The sequence below is a fragment of the Simochromis diagramma genome, unplaced genomic scaffold (genome assembly GCF_900408965.1).
Source record: "Simochromis diagramma unplaced genomic scaffold, fSimDia1.1 OVJJ01000590.1, whole genome shotgun sequence".
NCBI lineage: Eukaryota > Metazoa > Chordata > Actinopteri > Cichliformes > Cichlidae > Simochromis > Simochromis diagramma.
Genome location: NW_024387057.1, coordinates 178,000 through 198,260, shown reverse-complemented (window position 1 = coordinate 198,260; position 20,261 = coordinate 178,000). Strand labels below are relative to the sequence as shown.

Sequence of the window (20,261 nt, the reverse complement as noted above, 5' to 3'; positions counted from 1 at the left end):
GACCGTGTCCAATCAGCAAATGTAGTTTGTAGACACTCGTTAATTTGCTATATTAAAAAACACTATGAGTTTGTTTTAAATTCAGCATAACCGCTTGATATTTAAAATTATATATATACAGAGAAACATATTTTTATGAATGAGGATTAAAGCTGTAGTAAACCTGCAGCTCCATTCAGCGGCTCCGGTTTTAGCATGACAAGCCCCGCCTTCCCTCCCCTACGTCACGAGTTGTGATATACGGAAGTAGCTTCGAACTTGTCAACAAGAAAGGCCGACCGACATGGTAAGGGCTCTGTACTTTTTTATGAATTACTTGTGTTATTTCTGCTTCTGGACTCTATATTTTAGTTGGTTTGTGTGTTTAAGTCGTTCGTGTTGTCCTCACAGAGCTTTTATGGGGGTGTCGCGGTTTGAAAAATGCCCTTTAAACGACGCGAGCAGTGAGATTTGGCGTTAGCCTTTAGCTAGGCTGGGAACTAGCTGTTAAAGCTGTAAAGGAGAGCAGCTGCTCCTTTCTCCAAACCGAAACTGTGGCGTTACCTAATCTGTGATCGCAATCTTAACACGTATCGACATAAATATGACTTTAATCAAGCAGAACTCGATCTCGGTATAGTGTTATCTTAGTGGGAAGAAGAAACAGGGAGGAAAGTGTTAGTTTTCACGGGTTTTTTTTCCCTCGGAAATGGGAGCGTTTCTGGCGTCATTGTTGAGAAGATTACGGGGAGGAAATCGCTGTGTGTGTGTCGGGTGTTACGTCTGACTGTGTGTAAATAAAGATCAAAATAACATCTGTGTTCAAGGGGCCTTTGCTGAGTTTTCCTGCCTTGATACTTCCTCAGTAACTGATTATTTTCGTGTGTATAAATACATGCTGGTGCTTGTGTGTGTGTTGCATAACGCAGAGGCATTTTTCCGCTGCTGTCATATTTGTAATTGTGGTTATCTTAAAAGTACCTTGTAACAAAGGATCTAAGGTAGTTTTAAAGCATTTTCAATATAAATAATGAAGTTTATAAAATGTAGTATGTGTAATATTACTATAGAATTAAAAATGTTATAATCCGTATATGAAGATAAGAAGTGATGGACGCCCAGTTTATTACTAGTTATAAACTCAGTTCAGGGATGACACTTAATTCTGCTCCACCGTCAGCTTACATATGACTATATTCTGCTATATCTACAGCATGCATTACTCACAGTATAGTTTAAGTTACTCTTAAACACATGCTCTAGTGGTTTACACCTGCACCTAACAAGGGAAAGATTGCCGGTTTGATGCCAGGAGGAGATACAAATCCCCTTTGGGGAAGGGGGTTGCATGAGGAAGTGCCTCCGGCATGAAAACACATCAAACGCCTAATGAACAATGGAGCATCTAAACGTTATTCCTTAATTTAAAAACTTACTCATTATAACTGCTGCCGACAGCTGATTGTTTCAGAGAAGCAGTTATTGTGGATTTGATTGCGGAAATGGCTATTTTATGATGACTACGATGGATAGTAAACAAATTAAAATAGCCAGTGTTGGCTCAGATGTTTTTGTGTTTCTCATTTGTCGTTCAGCCAAACTTTGATAGTCGTTCACCCAGATCAAAGATGTGTCTCACTCATCTTTTCTTTTTCTCTACAGGCGAAGTCTTCTTGAACAAGACCTCCTGCCATGGCACTTCTCTAATATTTCTTTTTTACCCCCCCCCCCTTAACTTTTTATTAAAAAACATTTTTAAACATTAAGAAAAAGAAACGTTACCACAATGAAAATCAGTTACAGCTTCCCTGCCCTCCTGGTTTTCTGCATAACAGGTGAGTGAGTGAGTTTTTTTGGCTGTTTGTGTATCTCTCTTAGGTGGCTGCTTTAAATGTTTATCAACCAAAGGTCATGTTTGAACTTTTTGTGTCATACAGCATTTACAGTCTGTGTGAGTGGCGATAATAAAGCACCTGCTCTGTTCTCCTTTTGCTTATTTCCTCTGCAGCATGGAGCCGTTTTGAGCCTGCTCTCAGCTCATGTAAGGAAAACCAGTCATTGCATGTTTCATCGTGTTATGAAAATGAATATGCCTCAAACCCACAGATAATAAACAACACCATTCATGGTTTAGTGACGTTTACATTTACATTTTCTTCACACCTGACAGGTTCAGCATCAAACAACAACAACACTTAATTTATTCGCAAAACCGGGAACTGCTTTTATTAACTCTACTTGTGTTTATCACAGCCCACTGTGGGCGCTCCCTTCAGGTGGTGGACGATAAGGTGGGAGTGATCAGGAGTTCTGTTTACCACAGCTGGTCCTTCTGCTTCGGCTCAATGTCCGACGGCTGGATCATCACGGGTCCAGAAGATGAGCCGATCGTTCTCAGGTACGGTTGCTCAAAGGTGTCACATAAAGGAGATGACACTTTGAAAGCTCGAAGACGTTAAATAATTGACTCCCAATTATTTTACCGCAAATCAGGTGACCTGGGATAATTATTAACAGAGTAAATATACCAGTTGTGCAATGCATTGATTGTTTTTTATTTATTAAAAGTATATAAATGCTTAATATTGCCTGATCATTTTCTGTTATCGTTTATGAAGTAATGAATGACCCAGATATGGAAATAAAGACAAAAACAAAAGTTTTCGAGATGCAGTGTCTGCGATTGAGACACTGTGGGTTCTGTTCACTGATACAAACTTTCTCTTATTGCAAATCTTTCCACAGCTTCTCTCAGTTTTCTGTCCGCTGTAAGAAAGAATGGGTGTCTATAAACTCGTCGGCTGGAGGTGATCCAATCATCCTGTGTGGCTCTAAGTTGCCGCAGCCAATCGAGCTCCCAGGGGGGAATATTACAGTGATGCACCACTTCCTCCCTCATATGTTCCCTGTGTCATCATTTCTGTTGAACTATGCCAGAGGTATGACGTCCTGACATGTGCCTGCTTGCAGTTCCAGCTCTTTTTTTTTCCCCCCAATTATTATCTAAATGTTCCTTTTATCTTCCTCCCTTTGTACAGATCCATATGAAGGCGATTGCCCAGAAACATCTTTTAAATGCTACGGGGGTCGCTGCCTTCCCCACTCCTGGCGCTGTAATGGGCAGGTGGAGTGTCTTGATGAAGAATCTGATGACAACGACGAACTGGGTTGTGACTGTCCTTGTGGAGGGCTTCTTCAGACCTTTTATGGGACCTTCTCCCCTCCAGCTTGTCAGGGTCAAAGTCAGTCCTGTGTTTGGACTTTGGATCCTGAGGACTCCAGGCCGCTGAGTCTGGAACTGCAAAAGCTGACGCTATCTTTTGGGGACCGACTCACTATCTACAACAGAGAAGAAGGCAAAGGAGACATTATTAAAATCGTGAGTTTCCCAACCCAAACATTCATTACTGGCAAATGTTTTTCTCTTTTTATTTATTTATTTATTTTTTGAAAACCCTTCTGCATTTTCACAGATTACCAGCTCCTCCAATTCCAAATCGGTCCAAGTTGAATCCAACACCGGCGTGATGTCAGTGGTGTATAAAAGAGTTCTTGGCACAGAGAACTCCAACTTTAACGCCACGTTTCATGTTAAGGGCTACTGCCCTCCGTGGGAAGGTCGGTGCGGGGGAGCGGCAGGAGGTTGTTTTACACAGGAGCAACACTGCGATGGGAAGTGGGACTGTCCCGAGACCGGAAAGGACGAGGAGGGCTGCAGGAACTGCAGTCCGAATCACTTTCCCTGCGGAATGGCAGGACAGAGGACGACAGCGACCAGCAAACCGCAGTGCTACTCACTGACGGAGAGATGCAACTACCAGCTGAACTGCGCTGATGGCAGCGACGAGAGGGATTGCACCGTGTGTCAGCCGGGGACCTTTCATTGTGACAGCGACAGGTCAGTGTGCACCTGTGTCACACAGCTCCACACACAACATAAAAGGAGTAAGGGGGTGCACTAGGGTTTGTGTCAGAGGGCGTTCTCACCCTGTGCATGCTTATTTTACTCACCGTGGAAACGGGTGCTGCTGTTTTTGTTTTGCTTTGTTTCATAACCATTCAGGTTTGTGGAGTTTCAGGCTCGGGCGTGTCTGTATGTGACATATGACCATCTTAGAGTTTAAATTGGCTTTGCTGTGGTTTTTGTGGTTCTGTTGTTTTTCTATGGAAATATCACCCATCCTGCAGCAGTGTGTGACAGGCACAGAGTTACGTATGAGGAAATAAATATGCAATGTTGACAGTAGAGATTCTGCATTCCTCCAAAAAGCATTGATACAGGTTATATTTATATACAGCTGTTTATTATGGTTTTACATTATTGTGATTATTTTTGATGATGCTATTGCTATTTATTGTGTAGTTCTGCAATAGTGCAATGTTAACTAGTTGCCATTGTTTGCATGTTTTATCAAAAGCCACAGTGTCTTAAAATAGGCCAACGTCCTTTTTCTAAATGCAGCTCGCTCTGCAGTTCGGACTGCAGTTCCTGCTCTGTAACAAAAGCACAAAGTGTGTATGGGAAAGTTTTGAGCTTAAGCGTAGGGATCCTTTTAACTCAGCCTGTTTCACTTCTCCTTGTTTACATCGTTGTGGTTTTATTGTGAGTCTTAATTCAGGCGGCGTCTGTTGTTTTCTGTGAAACTGAACCTGCCACTCATTTTCTTCCAGCCTGCTCTGGTAACAAACGGCTCTTTGTTCCCTCTGCAGGTGCGTGTATGAGAGCTGGCGCTGCGACGGCCAGGTGGACTGCAAGGACGGCACAGACGAGCTCAACTGCACGGTAATCTTGCCCCGCAAGGTCATCACCGCGGCAACGGTGGGCAGCCTGGTCTGCGGACTACTTCTGGTCATTGCCATGGGCTGTACCTGTAAACTGTACTCGCTCAGGACGAGGGAGTACAGGTAAGTCTTTGAATGGTTCTGCTGCGTTTTTGTTTGAGGTTTGCAGCCGAAGCTCTTCTGCTCTTCAAAGTAGCTGCTTTAGTTTATTTTCGTTCCTTTGATGAAGCATAATGAGGCTTTCTTGCCACTTTTAAAGAAGAAAAGACTGACTCGTATATTGTGCTGATAATCTCAGATGATGAGTCAGGAGATGCAGACATTGTTTTCTAACTTCTGGCTTTAATTGCTGCCAGAACTGCCAGACAGTAACTCTCAGATGGATAGCACAGCCTCCTACGACACTGACAGTACACTCCACACAAAAACAAAAAAACAGCCTGTTCGTTGTTGTTGTCAGCTAAATGCTTGAGTTATGTACAACAACAGGAACCAATAACCTGCAGTGTATTAAAAGCTTTAACCTTTAATAGTACCTCTTAGAGTCAAATCTATTTCTAGACTTTATATTTGTATACTTTATGTGGATCTGCGTGATGCTTCAAAACAAAAACAAAATGTGCTTTGCAAGTTTGCAATGTGTGTGACTGCATCTAAAAGAACCTCTATCCTCTCACAGCATGTTTGCGCCAATCAACCGCCACGAGGCGGAGCTCATCCAGCAGCAGGCCCCGCCTTCTTACGGTCAGCTGATCGCACAGGGCATCATCCCCCCAGTCGAGGACTTCCCCATAGAAAACCCCAATGAGGTGAGAGAGCAGAGCGCCAGAGATTTTTAACTGCCCGCATGGACGCACCTGTCAGGATTTCATCAATCCAGGATCCTGTCAGGACTTTAGATCATGCTCGTTTGTTTAAAGAACCCATGTGATTGACTGCAGCCTGTCCTGCAGAGTTACAATATACATTTAAGGCATTTAGAGGCGTTTTTTTAAAAACCCTAAGTGTTGAAATTTCAGCAGGAAAAACTGATTAACTAACTTCAATTTTAATTAATGTGTTAAAACCTACAAATCAACATCTTATTGAAGGCTTTTTGATTTAAGGGCTTTAATAAATGTAATTAAATGCAGAAAAGCCGATAGCTGTTACTACATTAAACCACACGCTCTGATGTGTAGTAGTGCTCTCTGTCTTAAAGCTCATCTATAGCAGCCTAATTGATCCCCAGCTGGATGTGGGCTGAAGTTGGAGGAGTGTTAAGATGAGGCTAATGTGCTGTTACTGTGCAAGTTTACTCTGAGCTTCTTTTATTAGTCCTTGGTGAGACAGCTGAGGCAGTGGAGGCGGAGGGATAAAGTGGCTGGCTCTGCCTGATGGGATTAGCTGAAGCCGCCTACACTAAGCTCAAACTTTGATTAGTGTCGCGTAAATAAATTCAGCAGGTTTAATGATTTTTAATAATGATTTTAGGATGTTGAACACGAGCTGCTGAAGGTAGTTGAAACAATCTGCTCTGTTTCTTTGTCAGACCTCGACTCTTTCTCTGAGAGGAATCCTGCAGCTGCTTCGCCAGGATGCCGCCAGCTCCCCACACCGCAGACGTAGGCCCCGATTTATCCGCCGGGCTGTTCGCCGCATGAGAAGGTGGGGTCTGATCCCCAGATCCGCATCCAGGCAGACTCAGTCGTCAAGCTCCAACCAGCAGCAGGCGCAGCAACAGCAGCAGTCAGACAGCGCTACATCAGGCCAAGAAGGAGCTCGCTCCACGCCCGCGAGCTCCCCATCAGCCGTGGAGGCGGTCAACCAGCCGGTGGCCCAGAAACTCGGCTTGTTGGCACAGCCAGCGCAGCACCAGCTGGAAGCTCCGCCTCCTTTACTGCCGCTGTCTTCAGCTCCTCCTGTCGCCTTCCCCCCTCCCCCTCCCTACGCACCCCCAGCTCCACCTGTGGACGCCCCCCACACTCCCCCTGTTGCCGTGCCTCCCAGTAGCCCATCTCTGGCCTCCATCTTCCACACGATAGGCTTGAGCATCTCCCGCTTCAGAGCCTCGCCCTCTTCCACCAACTACGTGCCCCTCTCTGCCTCGCCTTCCTTCTCCTCCTCCTCCTCTTCATCGGACGACGATGTGCTGCTCATCCCCCTCTCGGAGGACAACACTTCAGAAGACGACGTGCCCATGCTCACCTGAACAACTTCCTCACCCACCCCTTCCCACCCCCTCCCTCTTACTTTACCTCCCACCAGTCTTTCCACATTCGTTTGAACTGAAACACAGGAGCGGCCGGTGGTGGGACTCTTCCTCTCTGTGCCAGTCTGGTGCCTTTTTTTTTTTTTTTTTTAAATCGCTTTGCGTTGCTGACATATATGAATAGAGTATTTTTAAAGAAAGAAAAAAAGACTTCCTTAAGAAAATGCAGACGAACGGCACGGCCGATGAAGAAGCGCAGATGAGTATTATGCGTGAGCACTTACTGAACGCTGGGCTGCACGTAGAAGGTGAACTTTTATTTTTTTGCACAGAAGAATCTTCCCTATCCAGATACTGAGGCAGGCTACTGTCAGGTTGAATGATTATAGCTCTTATAATAGAAATTGTTGTGTTTGTGTGACTGCGACTGTGTGAATGCAACTGCGTTTTAGTCTCGCGTAGACAGCGGAGTGTGATTGCACATGAGGAGTGTCTTCACTTGCACCCAGTCTCATGATATATCACGAAACAAATCCCCCCTTTTTAAGTGCCTTTAAGGAGCCTCCTGCAGAGACCTCAAGGATGTTGAGAATTCCTGAACACACACTGCATGCAGAAACACACACGCACACAATGAGGGTCACTTTTTCCTCACGTCGTCATGGTGACTTCACTCCAAAATGGATTTAAAAAAAAAACTGCATGTGTACTCTTCAAGCTGGCAATAACTTTTTGGATACCCTCGTTCTAGTGCACATCGATTCCAACATTACTGCGTGTTTAAATACTTCTTCCCCCGGTGAATGAATGTAACCTTCAAAAAAACAAAAAGCAAACGTATCAAAAGACAATCTCTTTGGTGCCTGATTTTATGACGTGTGTAGGTGTGCACAGGAAGATGAGGCACCCTAGTGATAAAAAGGGTCGAGGGGGGGCCTCCAAATTCACAAAAGAACCTCACATCTGACGAGACTCTACAGCATTCGGTCACATTTCGACTCAGCAGACTTGTGGTGTGCCATTTGTAATATTAATATTAATATTATTACGAGTTTTGTGGTCTTTTTTTTTTTTTTCTTTTAGCAGGTTTTGTCTCTCTTTCCTTAAATTGTTCCTGTTTTGCTTTGTTGAATGTATTTTTTGGGGAGGGACAGTTTTAAATTTACAGATATTTGGGGGGGGGGGATTTTATTTGGGTCAACTTCACTGTATATAAGTAAAAAAATATGGCTGAGATTAAACGATTTGCACTTTTAGTTTTATATTTTTTGTCTTTTTTGTGTTTTCTTTTTGGGGATATCGGCTGTGGGGGTGCCACCTGACACCTCAGTGAGACATGTCAGAGGTGTTTCTTTGTGCTCTGTATTCAAAGGATCTGTGGTAATTCACACAGACTCCCCACAGAAAGAAGGAGAGAGCTGTTCTTGGTGGGAATGCAGAAGTTGTGCTCATTGCTCTGGTTTGGAGGATAAAAGGAAAATGCTTTTACTTTAGAGCTCTGAAACTCCACAGATGGACTGAGGTCGCAGCCGTCTACCAGGTAATAATACTGACTCCATTTAATTATTGAAGCGGTTTTCTACACAGCACCCCACGTGCAAGTTTCAACGCGATAACCTCTGTTTTGGCGACTCAATGATGACTCAATCTCCTTAACAGACCTGACACTCTACAAAACCCTGCACCACACAGTCCAGTTACACACCTGTTCGAGGAAAAACCTTACTTCAGATTATTCATGATGAGGTTTCCCAACCTTTCTGTCAGATTGACTCATGCACTCTTTCTTCATCGCTGCCTTTCATGTTTAAACTTGAACCAGCATCAAACAGGATCTGGACTGCTTCCTGTTTGCTGCTTAGTGTTTGTGCTTAGCAAACTTGCTTATCCATAGCTGTTCATTATGATTTCCATCCACTACTTTCTTCTTTAACAGCTTTTCACTTCATTTAGTAACCACTTTCTGTTCAGTATGTTTATTAAACAGTTGCAGCTATTAGCCAACTTTTAGTGAGCTGAAACCTCAAAACCTTGATTTGTTTGTTTTAACTATTTCTACTGATGAAGTATTTATTTTAGTTAATGGCGCCAGCCCAAACTTGTTCTCTAGAGACTCTGAAAGTTTTAAACTGTACTTTACTATTATTTAAATAGTTTGAGTGAATCTATCCATGTAGCTGCTTCTGTGGACCTCTGATTGGTCATTACTGACCTAAGAAAGCTCAAAGCTGCAGACAGAAGAACTCAGTGTTTACAGTTACTTTATTAACTGTTCTGTTTGCAACATGGCAGCAAGATTTGCTATGATGGTTTGGAGACAGAGGAGGAGCTGGAGTTAATGATGTTACGGTTAACCCCAAATTGTCAGAATAATACTATTGATCCTTTTTTATAATCTGTACAAATACATGACACAATGACAGAAATAAATAAAATCAAATAAATTCACAGCCATATTTTGGGATCCTCAGCGGCCATCTAAAACATTACATCATCTCCTCTTCCTCACTGTTACCCTGAAATAGGTTTCCACCACAATTATGGCTTCCCCTCCATCCTCGAACCTCTGGGTGGGGATGGTGCTGGTGGTAATGGTGGTCGTGGTGGAGCTCCCAGGAGCCCTGCAGAGGTGCATCTTTGATGAGCTTCAGGTTCAGGTCAGAGTGGTCAGAGCTACAGACAGCCCACCCAAGCAGCTCAGGCTCAGAAGGTCAGAGGAGCAGAGGAGCATCCTGGGAAAATCTGGCTCACCTACTCCTACCTCACCACAGCCAATGAGGATCCGGACCTGGATTCCGAGAGAGAGCGACAGCCTATCAGAGGCTGAGAAAGGAAGGCTGGAGGCAGCGGTGGAAGAAGCTGTGAGAGTGGTGTCTTCTTTACTGTCAGGTGACTGTTGAACAGAAACGGCTGGTGTGCTGTAGATTATTACACTCCACAAGTATGACAACAAAGAAATTTCAATGCAATCAACATTGTCTTGTGCGATAACTGAATATTTGTGTTTGTGTTTTTTTAAATAAGTAACACTGACATTTTTATGTCTTTATGTGAGCTTGTGCAGCGTAATTTCATTCTGCATTGTGTCTTTGAGGTAGTGCTCAGTGACAATATAGTAAATCTTGGATCTGAACAGACACACACACACACACACACACACACACACACACACACACACACACACACACACACACACACACACACACACACACACACACACACACACACACACACACACACTCATAAACTGCTGACATTTTAACAGTGAACAGAGTGCCGGGCCCTTTACTGCTCAGCAGAGACATCAACAAATACTGTAAGTTTCTCTGGAGGGATTCAAGTACTATCAACTACAACAGGTAAGTACACATGAGTGTAGCTCCAGTCCCTCAAACAAACATCTCTGGCAAGATTTGAGTCTTTAAAATTATTTTTCCCCTATATTCTTATTTTACATACAACACAAAAATCCAACCAGCTAATCATATGACATGCAGTTAGACATGTATACATTGGTAAAGGACACTCTTGAAATTTAACTGAGTATCAGAACGAGGAGGAAAGGTGATTTAAGTGACTTTGAAGGTGGCAGGTTGTTGGTGTCAGGCAGCTTATCTAAATATTTCTATATTTTTCCCACAAACCACAAAACCAGAGTTTACAGATAATTATCCAGAAAAGAGAAAATATCCAGACGACTTTTTAATAAAAGCTGAGTATCATTTGAGTATTGTTGCTAACCTTCTGTTGGCTGCTTCCAGCAGGATAACGCACCATGTTTCAAAGTTAATGAATGCTCTCATTCTTTAAAAGAAATGTACACATTAGTGCAAGTAACTATGCATTTAAACTCACCAACAGGTTTGTATTTGCTCACTCGTACTGTCCCGTATCTCTGAGCTCTATCAGCTGTCAACTTATGCAAATAAATGGAAATAAGCAGACTTTTTATTCTCTCAGGTGTGGTAGAGCCAACAAAAACTACGGAAATGAAACTTGCCTGGATGCGACCGTGAGTATCAAATGTTTTTGCTGTCACACACAGCATGTACTAGACTGCTGCTTCTGAATAATACAGTACCAACATCAGTAGATCCCAGATGACCACCTGGCTGGATGTGATATTTACCCCGAGGCCGATTCACACAAAAGGACTGTTCTCAGACCTGAAGGTGCTGGAGTCCCTGATACCGACTTCCTGCTTTACCTCCATGTACAGGACACAGACAAGTGCAGAGCAGAGGTGCAAACCTACAGATAACAGAAAAATCTTTGATATAAAACCATTGAAAGTTAGTTTTGCTTCATTTTTTCCCACTCAAATCCCAGCAGTCCTAAAACATTTTGACATTTCTTCATTAAGTTTCTATTCATGATTGAAAACAGCAGTAAATTGTTGCTCTATTTAATCACATATTTCTCCACTTTCTTATAAGAATTTTTTTTAAAGCGTCTAAATTAAACTTCGCCCACGTGGCTTTCACCTCCTCCTCAGTGTATCTTCTTGTTCCTCAGCCCAGTGTGTTGGCCTACGCTGTTCACTGCCAGACGGACAGTCACGGGCGACCTGTAGCTGGGGTGGTGGTCATCTGCAGGGACCGGCTGACAGGAGCCACATACAGCCACCAGACTACAGTACAGGTACGATTACTTTTATGGATACATGATGTGAAAAGTGAGGTTTCTGTGGCTGTTTTAACAGAGAAGGATGGATCATGATGACAGATTATATTCTTCTGCTCTCCAGACTGTCATTCATGAATTGTTCCATGCACTTGGATTTTCTAAGGATCTCTTCAGCACCTGGAGAGACTGTTACTCCTCCTCCTCTTCCCAAGGTTTTTAAACACATCATTTACACCACTTTATCCTTTTTTTTAACTGTAATTTACCAACCATTAGTGAATGTGTAATAACTGTGTAAAAATTCATTTTTCTTAATGTGTGTGAGTGAGGATATTATAATAAAATCTAACGACGATTGATATTATATAAGCATTCATCCTTCCACACATGGGCTGCTGTCTTCAAAAGTTTGTTTACTTTACTTTGAAACTGTGCAAAGTGTGGACGAAGAACAAAAATTGGGAATTAAAAATGCAAATATTAAGTGGTAACACGCAAAGAAGAACACTCAAATCTGATTAAAATGAAGAAAAAATTTTTTTCATTAAAACAAGTTAGAGTGTATTGAGTCTGACCTTCATTAAAGATCACATGCTTTGGTCAGAAGGTGGTTCTTTATCAGCGATTTCTTTGCTGGATCCTGCAGTGGGTGCTGATTGTTCTCCTCGAGGCAAAGCGAGTCACTCTGACGGATCCGGCCGCATGAGGATTTACACCCCGTCTGTCATTTCAGCCCTGCAGAAGCACCTGGTGTCCAGCGATCCGGAGCTGGGAGGGCCACTGGAGAACCTGGTACCGCACAGCTTCCAGTGCAGAAAACTTTAACAAACTAAAAAGGAAACCTAACGGTGCTTTCACCCCTCAGGACGCAGCTCCAGGCAGGGTGTCCTCACACTGGGAGTCCCGGGTCCTGCAGGGCTCCATTATGTCGGCAGTGCTCGGGGATCCTAGCACAGTTCGGATCGACCCAGTGACCTTAGCTGCATTACAGGACACGGGGTGGTACACCGTCGACCTGAGCCGGGCTCAGAGTCTGGTCTGGGGAGACGGTAAGGAAACTGAAATATGAAGAAAATGCACTGAAAACTGCATCATCATAACAGGAGACTTAACAAAAGCTGAACATGGACACTCTGTGATCATACTTTTTAAATAATAAACAGTTTTTTATGACTTATTAATAGGTGAAGGAGCCATGTTTGGCTCCCTGTCAACCTGCCAAGATAACTCCTCATCCTTCTTCTGCACTGGAAGGTAAATTAAAGTAATTTAGTGTTAACACATATTTTCATACAGAAATTCTGTCACTTTGTCTTAAATGTTTGCGTTATTTGTACTTCTCAGTGGACGTGGATGTCATTTTCTTCATCTCCACAAGGGGGAGTGCCAGACTGACCAATACCTGGAGGGCTGTCGAGTGTATAAACCCCTGCAGAATGGAGTAAGCTCAGTATCTTCGTGCATTCACCCTAAACACTGAAGATGAGAGGACATTATTATTATTATTATTATTATTGTTATGTATTTATCTTTAGTACACGTTTTGAATCTCGCACTTCAGAGTGAATGCTGGAAAAAAGAAAGCAGCAGGTGGACAGCTGAAGATGAGCTGAGCGGGGAGAGTTTTGGCTTTGACAGCAGATGCTTTCTCTCCAGCCTCAGCACACAGGTGTGTGCGTGTGTGTGTGCGTGTGCGTGTGCGTGTGTGTGTGTGTGCGTGTGCGTGTGCGTGTGTGTGTGTGTGTGTGTGTGTGGTCCTCCCCTGTACTCTCTTCACCCTTTCTTTTGAATCCTTTGTAACTTCTCGTCTGTCTTTCAGAACCAGAGTCAGGTCAGCAGCTCTGTGGAGGGCCGGTGTTATAGGCACAGGTGTACCGGACCGAACAGGTATCAGATCCAGGTGTTTGGCTCTGAGTGGGTGGACTGTCCAGCAGGGGGCAACATTCAGGTATAATAACATAATGGCTTATTACAGTGTTATGTGTTTTTGGATGAGCATTAATTCAGAGTTAAAACTTGCAGTTTTTGTGCATATAAACAGTTTCATTTATACAGATGTTTCTATTATTACCACATTTATATGATTAAGAGCATCTTAGTATAAAAACATCCTAATGGATAATACAGTCAACATCTCACATATAAAAATGATTTATTTTTGCATCAGATTAAAGGATACAATGGTGCAGTTTTCTGCCCTGACAGGAGGTTATGTCTGTACCCTGATGTGACTCCTCCCTTAGATGATGTCAGGACACTTCCTGCATGCATCAGATGGTGAGTACAACTTCAAACATGCCCCGGCGTCCGTTAAAGCAACATATACTTCATTTCAACTTCTCTTTGTCTGTGTAGTGAGATTTCTACCTCAGCCCATGATGGGACCTGGTCTCCCCTCAGACCACCCACAGACCCACCTGTATCCACAGCGCTGTGCCTCTCTGCTGCTGCGTGTCTGCTGGCTGCACTGATGGTGTCCTGCAGGAAATGTCGCTCATGTATGTTCAGAACACGCATGGTGGCCCCTGACCAGCAGGGTCATCTGTAGAAAGCCTGTTCTTAGGAATGGGCAAAGACTAAATTTTTAATTTTAAAGTGAATTAAAAAACTGCTTTTACTTTTATTTCCTGGGCTGTTTTTATTTTCTACCTTTGATTGTCTCGCTGTGGAGTTCTCTATCAGCAGGGGAAGACCCAAGCCACAGAGATGGAGAAGCTGGATTTATACTTCCATAAATCAGTTTTTATTTTTGTCAAATGAGATTGTGACGACTAAATGTTAGTTTCGTCTATCAAAATCATTTCCCTGTCATGGACATTTCTCTAACCTACACTTGTTTATGGCATTAAATACAATGTAAAGTCAAAGAGGATGAGGGTAAACAGTAAAATAATCAAATATATGGTAACAAATTGTAAATTTTTAACTGTATTTAGATTTTTTGCACTGATTAAACCTCCAAACTATCCCCATCTTCACTTTTGAACATTTAGGTTCAGTAATTTAGAGATAGTCTTACTGCTGATACAGCAGAATCGAACGAGCAATTTCCTTTAAAACTCTTCCTCTAGAACAGTTTTGTCATCTCACAGGAGTGACACAGATGACAAATGACCTGTGATTGTTATTGTAAGTGAGCATATTATTTCCACAAGATGCAAATGTAGATATGAATGTCATGACATGCCTTGGAAAAACGCGTGCCCAGACTTGCCGAGACTTACAGGACACAAAGTCAGCCTGTTTTCCCACCTCGAGGTTCTTTGTTGTCATTCATCACGAAGGGACGTGACAGAACAAACACCTGCTGGCAAACTGACAGATACTTTGAAACCAGTTTGGCAGAAAGCTGCTGCTTCCTAGTGCTGTGACCCAACACGAACATGAATGAATTAAACTTGTGCTTTTTAAATCTCAGCCTGTAGAATATAGTTTGGCTCACACCAACAGAAGCTGAGAGCAAAAATGATGGTGGCTCAAGACTTTTGCACAGTGATACACATGCCTGAAGTTGTTAAAGACAAACAGTTAAAGAAAAAAAAAGCTTCAGCATAACATGTATCAAACAAGTAAAGGAAAATAAATAATGCTTAAACATTTGAATGAACCAAAGACAATTTCTGAAGCAGCCCTTTATCCCAATCTTTATGTTTACCAGAAGGTGGACGCAGTGATTTCCCAGGTTAATGTTGTGTCACAAAATTGAAAGCAGTGATGTCCTCTTTCACAGGCTAATCAGAAACTGTCAAACGCATGTCCATACTGTCTTCATACATGTATTTATGCTTTCAGACACACAGGGATATTGAAAACGAGACACAAGCAGGTTGTGTTGAACACGAGGTCTAGTTTAACAACCAATATTCTTTATTAGTAAAAATTAGTTTTTGCTAAATTACCACAAATGTTTATTCTAACTTCTTCTCTCACTGCTTTAAAAAATAGCAAAAAAAATGTTGTGTTGTTGTTATAATTAATAAATATCATCTCTTTATTTGTGGCTAGATCAGAGAGGAGAGCAGCGTCAGAGTGAGGTCATCAGAGAGAAAATATAAAAAAGTCACAGTGGACTGGAAGCACAGCTGGTTCCAGTCTCTAACCAGTTTTCAAGCCTTTTTCAAATACTGTCAGCGGCTAATAAGAGTCGATCTATCTTATCCCATTTAAATGAGAAAAACAACATCCAAAAGATATTTTTAAATAATAGAAAAGTACAAAACGTGTTTCATTTCTTGAAATCACAAAATCAAACCATTAAAAGTTGAAGCCCACACAGCCTGCTTTAAAGGGTTGTCCTCGAGCTACACCAGTGAACAAGCATTAGAAGGTGAAGCACGGTCTGCAGTGAGCCTCAGGCACGCAAAACAGAGCTCCACCCTGCAGCGAGGACAGGAAATGTTTTTACTCTTAGTGCCATCATGCACCACCAGTAAGCCCCTTTTTGAATGGGCTTAGGCTGAGGCACAGCCAGGATCCCACATTCCTCACATCCCTGACGCCGATGTTGTGTTCACGATTTCCCACGGCTTGCTGATACATCACTGACCTCCAGGTAATTCATGACAGTGCTGCTGAGCATCTTTTTTTCAAAGTATTTGATTTCTGCAGGAGTCAGAAGAGCCATTTTACAGACCTCTTCATGTGACCACTCAGCATTGCAGTCAGGCTGGCCGCACACAAATCGGCTCTCGCCCTGAGGGATCAAAAAGAAATCAGTTAATTGCATCTAAGCATGTTGACATGGTCAAAAGAAGCTGCCGAGGTTCAAACTGAACATCGGAACGAGAAAGAAATTTAATTTAATTGATTTTGAAAGTGGCATGGGTTTTGGTGCTAAACCAAAGCATCTCTGAGTGCACCACACACTGAACCCTGAAGCAGATGGGCAGCAGAGGACCGCACCTGCCAGCTATGAATTGGAAACTGAGGCCACAATTCACGTGGGCTATTTTCTTGCCCATTTTGCAACCAGCCACCAGATCTCAATTCAATGCAGTACTTTGGGATGTGGTGGAATGGAAGATTCCCATCACGGGATCTGCAGCAACTGTGTGATGCTGTTGAGTCATTATAGACCAAAACATCCAAGGAATGTTTCCACCGTGTCGAATTATATTCTTTTAAACTTTGCCTTCAAAACCTCTGAAGGCAAAAGCAAGTCTAACAAGGTGTACTTAACAAATTGGCCAATGAGTTTATAATAGATTTAGAAATGATTTAGAAATAGATTTTAAATTATGTAAAATAAATTTCATAATTTATGTGGAAAGTTGGGAAGATAAATGTGCAAGAAGGACAATGAGAGACGATGGAGAACTAATACTTCAGAATCTGATTAATAATAAACATGTGGTACCTGGTCCAACAAATGGTGACACCAGCTGGTGAGAGACATGGGGGTGACAGAATGACCGCAGGACATCCGGGCTCTCAGAGATTTATAATCTCTGCCCTCAACTATGAGACAAAAAGGAAGACTTAACTTATAAAAATCCTTGAAGCCCATGCTGTCAAATCTGAAAGTATTTATCTGGTTCTTTGACTACTTACAGTCCATATCATCTTCTCCTTCAACAAATGTAAGGGTGGTGTCGTTTGGGTCGTAACATTTCTCCTCTCCAGTCACCAAACTGGCGTCCAGACCTCCAGAAACGTCTTTTTTGCCCTTATCTCTCATCCTCCGCCGTGCATTTTCCAGATGGTTCTGCAGTTCGTGGTAAAGGTCCAGGTCAGTTTCCAAGTATCTGCGCCTTGAGGGATCAAAATCATCCCAAAGCCCGGTGCTTCCATCTATACTAGCAGGGCGGTTTTTCAGTCGGACGGACTGTTTTCTCTTCTGAGGATTTAAACTTAAGCTCCTTTTAACTCTCGCTTGGTTGCTCTGGGGTCCTGTGTAGTCTGCGGTCGTTCTTTTCTTTGTCTCGCTGTTGCCCATCTTTGCCACGTTTATCTCCACAGGTGAGCGGCAACGGACACACACGGTTACTGGTTTCATTTACTAAAATCACGTGATTTTCAGTTACGAGGCTGTAACTCTCCGGTTGCACAAGACTGTGTGCCAAAGTGAGGCGCGACATTCCAGGTAACAGGAGGAGGACCTGTGGGCGGAGAATACACCTGGAGCACAGGTGGGTCCGTCTGTGAAGGTGAATGTCAGAGGGAAGTCCACACTGATGAAGAGCGTCACTGTAAACTGAAGAACAGAATCTGTGAAGAGTCAAAGATGTGCAACTTTCGCCTTTCTGAGAAATTTCTTTGGCGTTAACACATTTCAATAATAAAAATATAATAAAGTAGGGGAGATAGTTGTAACGTGGGTCAGTTGTAACACTTCCAATTTCTCCAATCAGGGCTAAGTTTCAAATGATGTGACTCATCCTGTGCATGCCCAACTCAGTTCTGCTATCACATGTGAAAAATCAGTACATTTTGTCAAACACAAACAATTTAACACAAAAAAAAAGTAATTTGTATGCCAAAAAGTAAGTTTTTCTACTTTATTTCAATGTTTAATAGCATTATCTGCTTTGCAGTTAAACTCATCAAACTTAAATTGTGTTATTTGTATGTCTATGGGGATATATTCTGTGTAGGTCTTTAGTGCTAATGTTTTAGCTGTTGGCTGTAATGTTAGCTAGTTCATGGCTATAGGAGTCTGGGTCAGTTGTAACAGCAACAGTCTGGGTTAGTTGTAACAATAATGCAGATGTTACAACTTACCACACTATTACTTTAACTTATATTGAACAAGTTGGGGCAACGACATCAGCAGAGAGAGGTTCACTGGTCGCTTTTGTATATGCGGTTAATGCCATTGGCAACACAATTCCTCCACTGTTTGTGTTCCCACACATACATTATGCAGACCACTGTGTCAGAGATGGACCAGTAGGAAGTACTGGTAGTGGAAATAAATCAGGATGGGTGCAAGAAACAGATTTCCTCATCTTTCTGAAGCACTTTGCAAACCACACCAAGGTAAGCCATGATAAAAAGTAATGGAATTGCGATGCTGGTGAACAACTACATTTTTTCAGCTTCATTGTTATGTTCAAAATTGGTGCAAGAGTTGTAGGTTATGATGCCCACTGAGCCAATGAGGCCAAACTCAAGGAAGACCAACCAAAATTAATGAAATATTCAGTTGCAGAAAATTCCATAACTTGTCTTTTTTGGGGGGGTTGGAATATGTTCAAAAGCTAGATTTCTGCATTCTGTCACACACACACACACAGCTACATAAATGGATGTAAGTGCATTCATGTGTTGAATAAACAAAGATTACATGTTAATGTTTTGTTAGTACCCTTATTTCATTGTGTTACATTTCACCCCAGGATATGTTACAACTAACCCAGACTATGGGGTTAATTGTAACATTTCACTCTTTGTGTTTGAGGCCATACCATGCAATGGGTAATTGTGCTGCAGAGAAAATCGCTGCACTATTTAATAGCAGAGACATGTAAATACTTTGCATTACATTTTGAATCCACTACCTTAAAAGAGCTCCAATTTACAGACAGAAATGCCAAAAATGTTACAACTATCCCCGGTCTCCCCTACAGTATATCGATCGGCCCTGCAGTCAGACGAATCAATCATCAATCTCTCTGCTGATGCTGTTTCCACTCAAACCGACCAGATTCTGTAACTTTCCTCTGTGTTTACCGTTATAGGCTTTGCTCTCTGCTTCTGCTCAGCTGGCGACATCCGGGTGGTGTTCAGGGCAGATGTTGCTGTTATGGGATCAAACACGTCCATCATCCACACAGTGCTACTACTCCTGCTGCTGAGGAGACGATGAAGACGAGACCACGAAGAACAAGAAGATAAAAACTGGACTCTGCATCACGGTTATTTAGGCTTATTAATCTTTACTGTGACACTCTGACATGTGTCATAATAATGATATATAACAATACATAATAATAATGTGTCAGAGGGACCTATTTGTAAAAAATATATCCGGAAGTCTTAACTGCTGACCTTTTTTATTTAGCACACTATAAAAATATATAGTGCATATAATAATTCCACATATTATTTTTATTATTTTGACAGAGGGAAATGGTGAACATAAACATTATACACTGAATAAGATGCATCTCATTAGACTGGATCTCTGTTTGTTTTTATGAACTACATTTACATGTCTGCATTTTGTTTCAGGACATAATGCAGGTGTAGTGAGCTTGATTTTGTAGATCTTCTTTTCCTGCGTGGTGTCTGTGAACGCAGCATGAAGATTCACCCCTCCCCTAGTTGTCTAATCCGAGGATTTAAGTGTTTGGGACTCATTTCTGTCGTAGATGGCGACGATAACATTTGCGTTGCAGATCGGATTAATTTCCCCAGAAAATTATTTGGCTGTGGTGAGTAGACACGTTTGGTGAGGTTCCCTCTTAAGCATTGTGAGTGTAAACACCGGGATACAACTATAAAGCACCATTTAGGTTGCAGTGCGACGTCACGGGTGTGTAACTGGTGGCACCCCTTGGGCACTCCTCCCTGTGGGTTGCCTCCCCACGTGGCCTGTCTTTAGCCAAATTGATTTTTTTTTGAGGTGCTATTTTTAACCAGAACAACCTAGTGGCAGTGAATCTTGTACTTTTAAGCAATTTCTGGTTATAAAGTGTTTTAATAAATAAATATAAATTATTCTATCTGACACATGTTGTTT

General features: G+C 42.3%; 3 protein-coding genes across 3 annotated transcripts; 2 read left to right on the top strand and 1 right to left on the bottom strand.

The window, feature by feature from the left end:
- Positions 1 to 185: 185 nt before the first annotated feature.
- lrp10 (low density lipoprotein receptor-related protein 10) lies at positions 186 to 7,867 on the top strand. The gene is made up of 10 exons (XM_040045025.1): positions 186 to 286; positions 1,642 to 1,814; positions 1,988 to 2,020; positions 2,233 to 2,377; positions 2,725 to 2,918; positions 3,018 to 3,358; positions 3,453 to 3,877; positions 4,690 to 4,884; positions 5,441 to 5,570; positions 6,293 to 7,867. The coding sequence occupies exons 2-10, from the start codon at positions 1,766 to 1,768 to the stop codon at positions 6,950 to 6,952; spliced, it is 2,172 nt and encodes a 723-aa protein (XP_039900959.1). The 5' UTR covers positions 186 to 286; positions 1,642 to 1,765; the 3' UTR covers positions 6,953 to 7,867.
- Positions 7,868 to 8,325: 458 nt separating this feature from the next.
- On the top strand, positions 8,326 to 14,201 carry LOC120741920 (leishmanolysin-like peptidase 2). The gene is made up of 14 exons (XM_040045034.1): positions 8,326 to 9,841; positions 10,218 to 10,311; positions 10,913 to 10,964; positions 11,046 to 11,195; positions 11,468 to 11,593; positions 11,700 to 11,790; positions 12,225 to 12,370; positions 12,444 to 12,627; positions 12,763 to 12,832; positions 12,923 to 13,019; positions 13,140 to 13,247; positions 13,398 to 13,526; positions 13,746 to 13,855; positions 13,934 to 14,201. The coding sequence occupies exons 1-14, from the start codon at positions 9,493 to 9,495 to the stop codon at positions 14,124 to 14,126; spliced, it is 1,899 nt and encodes a 632-aa protein (XP_039900968.1). The 5' UTR covers positions 8,326 to 9,492; the 3' UTR covers positions 14,127 to 14,201.
- A 1,139-nt stretch (positions 14,202 to 15,340) lies between these two features.
- LOC120741950 lies at positions 15,341 to 17,749 on the bottom strand. Its single transcript, XM_040045093.1, has 3 exons — positions 17,129 to 17,749; positions 16,935 to 17,035; positions 15,341 to 16,271 (listed from the first exon to the last, which is right to left on the bottom strand). The coding sequence occupies exons 1-3, from the start codon at positions 17,571 to 17,573 to the stop codon at positions 16,089 to 16,091; spliced, it is 729 nt and encodes a 242-aa protein (XP_039901027.1). The 5' UTR covers positions 17,574 to 17,749; the 3' UTR covers positions 15,341 to 16,088.
- Between the last annotated feature and the right edge of the window lie 2,512 nt (positions 17,750 to 20,261).

What these genes read in the sequence shown, in the direction of transcription:
- lrp10 (XM_040045025.1), top strand. Translation starts at nt 1,766, where the DNA reads ATGAAAATCAGTTACAGCTTCCCTGCCCTCCTGGTTTTCTGCATAACA. An exon ending in TGAGCCTGCTCTCAGCTCAT is followed by an intron (nt 2,021 to 2,232) that starts GTAAGGAAAACC and finishes TGTTTATCACAG; the next exon opens with CCCACTGTGGGCGCTCCCTT. An exon ending in TCTGTTGAACTATGCCAGAG is followed by an intron (nt 2,919 to 3,017) that starts GTATGACGTCCT and finishes CCCTTTGTACAG; the next exon opens with ATCCATATGAAGGCGATTGC.
- LOC120741920 (XM_040045034.1), top strand. Translation starts at nt 9,493, where the DNA reads ATGGCTTCCCCTCCATCCTCGAACCTCTGGGTGGGGATGGTGCTGGTG. An exon ending in ATAAACCCCTGCAGAATGGA is followed by an intron (nt 13,020 to 13,139) that starts GTAAGCTCAGTA and finishes CTCGCACTTCAG; the next exon opens with AGTGAATGCTGGAAAAAAGA. An exon ending in TCTCCAGCCTCAGCACACAG is followed by an intron (nt 13,248 to 13,397) that starts GTGTGTGCGTGT and finishes TCTGTCTTTCAG; the next exon opens with AACCAGAGTCAGGTCAGCAG.
- LOC120741950 (XM_040045093.1), bottom strand. Translation starts at nt 17,573, where the DNA reads ATGAAACCAGTAACCGTGTGTGTCCGTTGCCGCTCACCTGTGGAGATA. An exon ending in AGGAGAAGATGATATGGACT is followed by an intron (nt 17,036 to 17,128) that starts GTAAGTAGTCAA and finishes TTTGTCTCATAG; the next exon opens with TTGAGGGCAGAGATTATAAA. An exon ending in GTCACCATTTGTTGGACCAG is followed by an intron (nt 16,272 to 16,934) that starts GTACCACATGTT and finishes TTGATCCCTCAG; the next exon opens with GGCGAGAGCCGATTTGTGTG.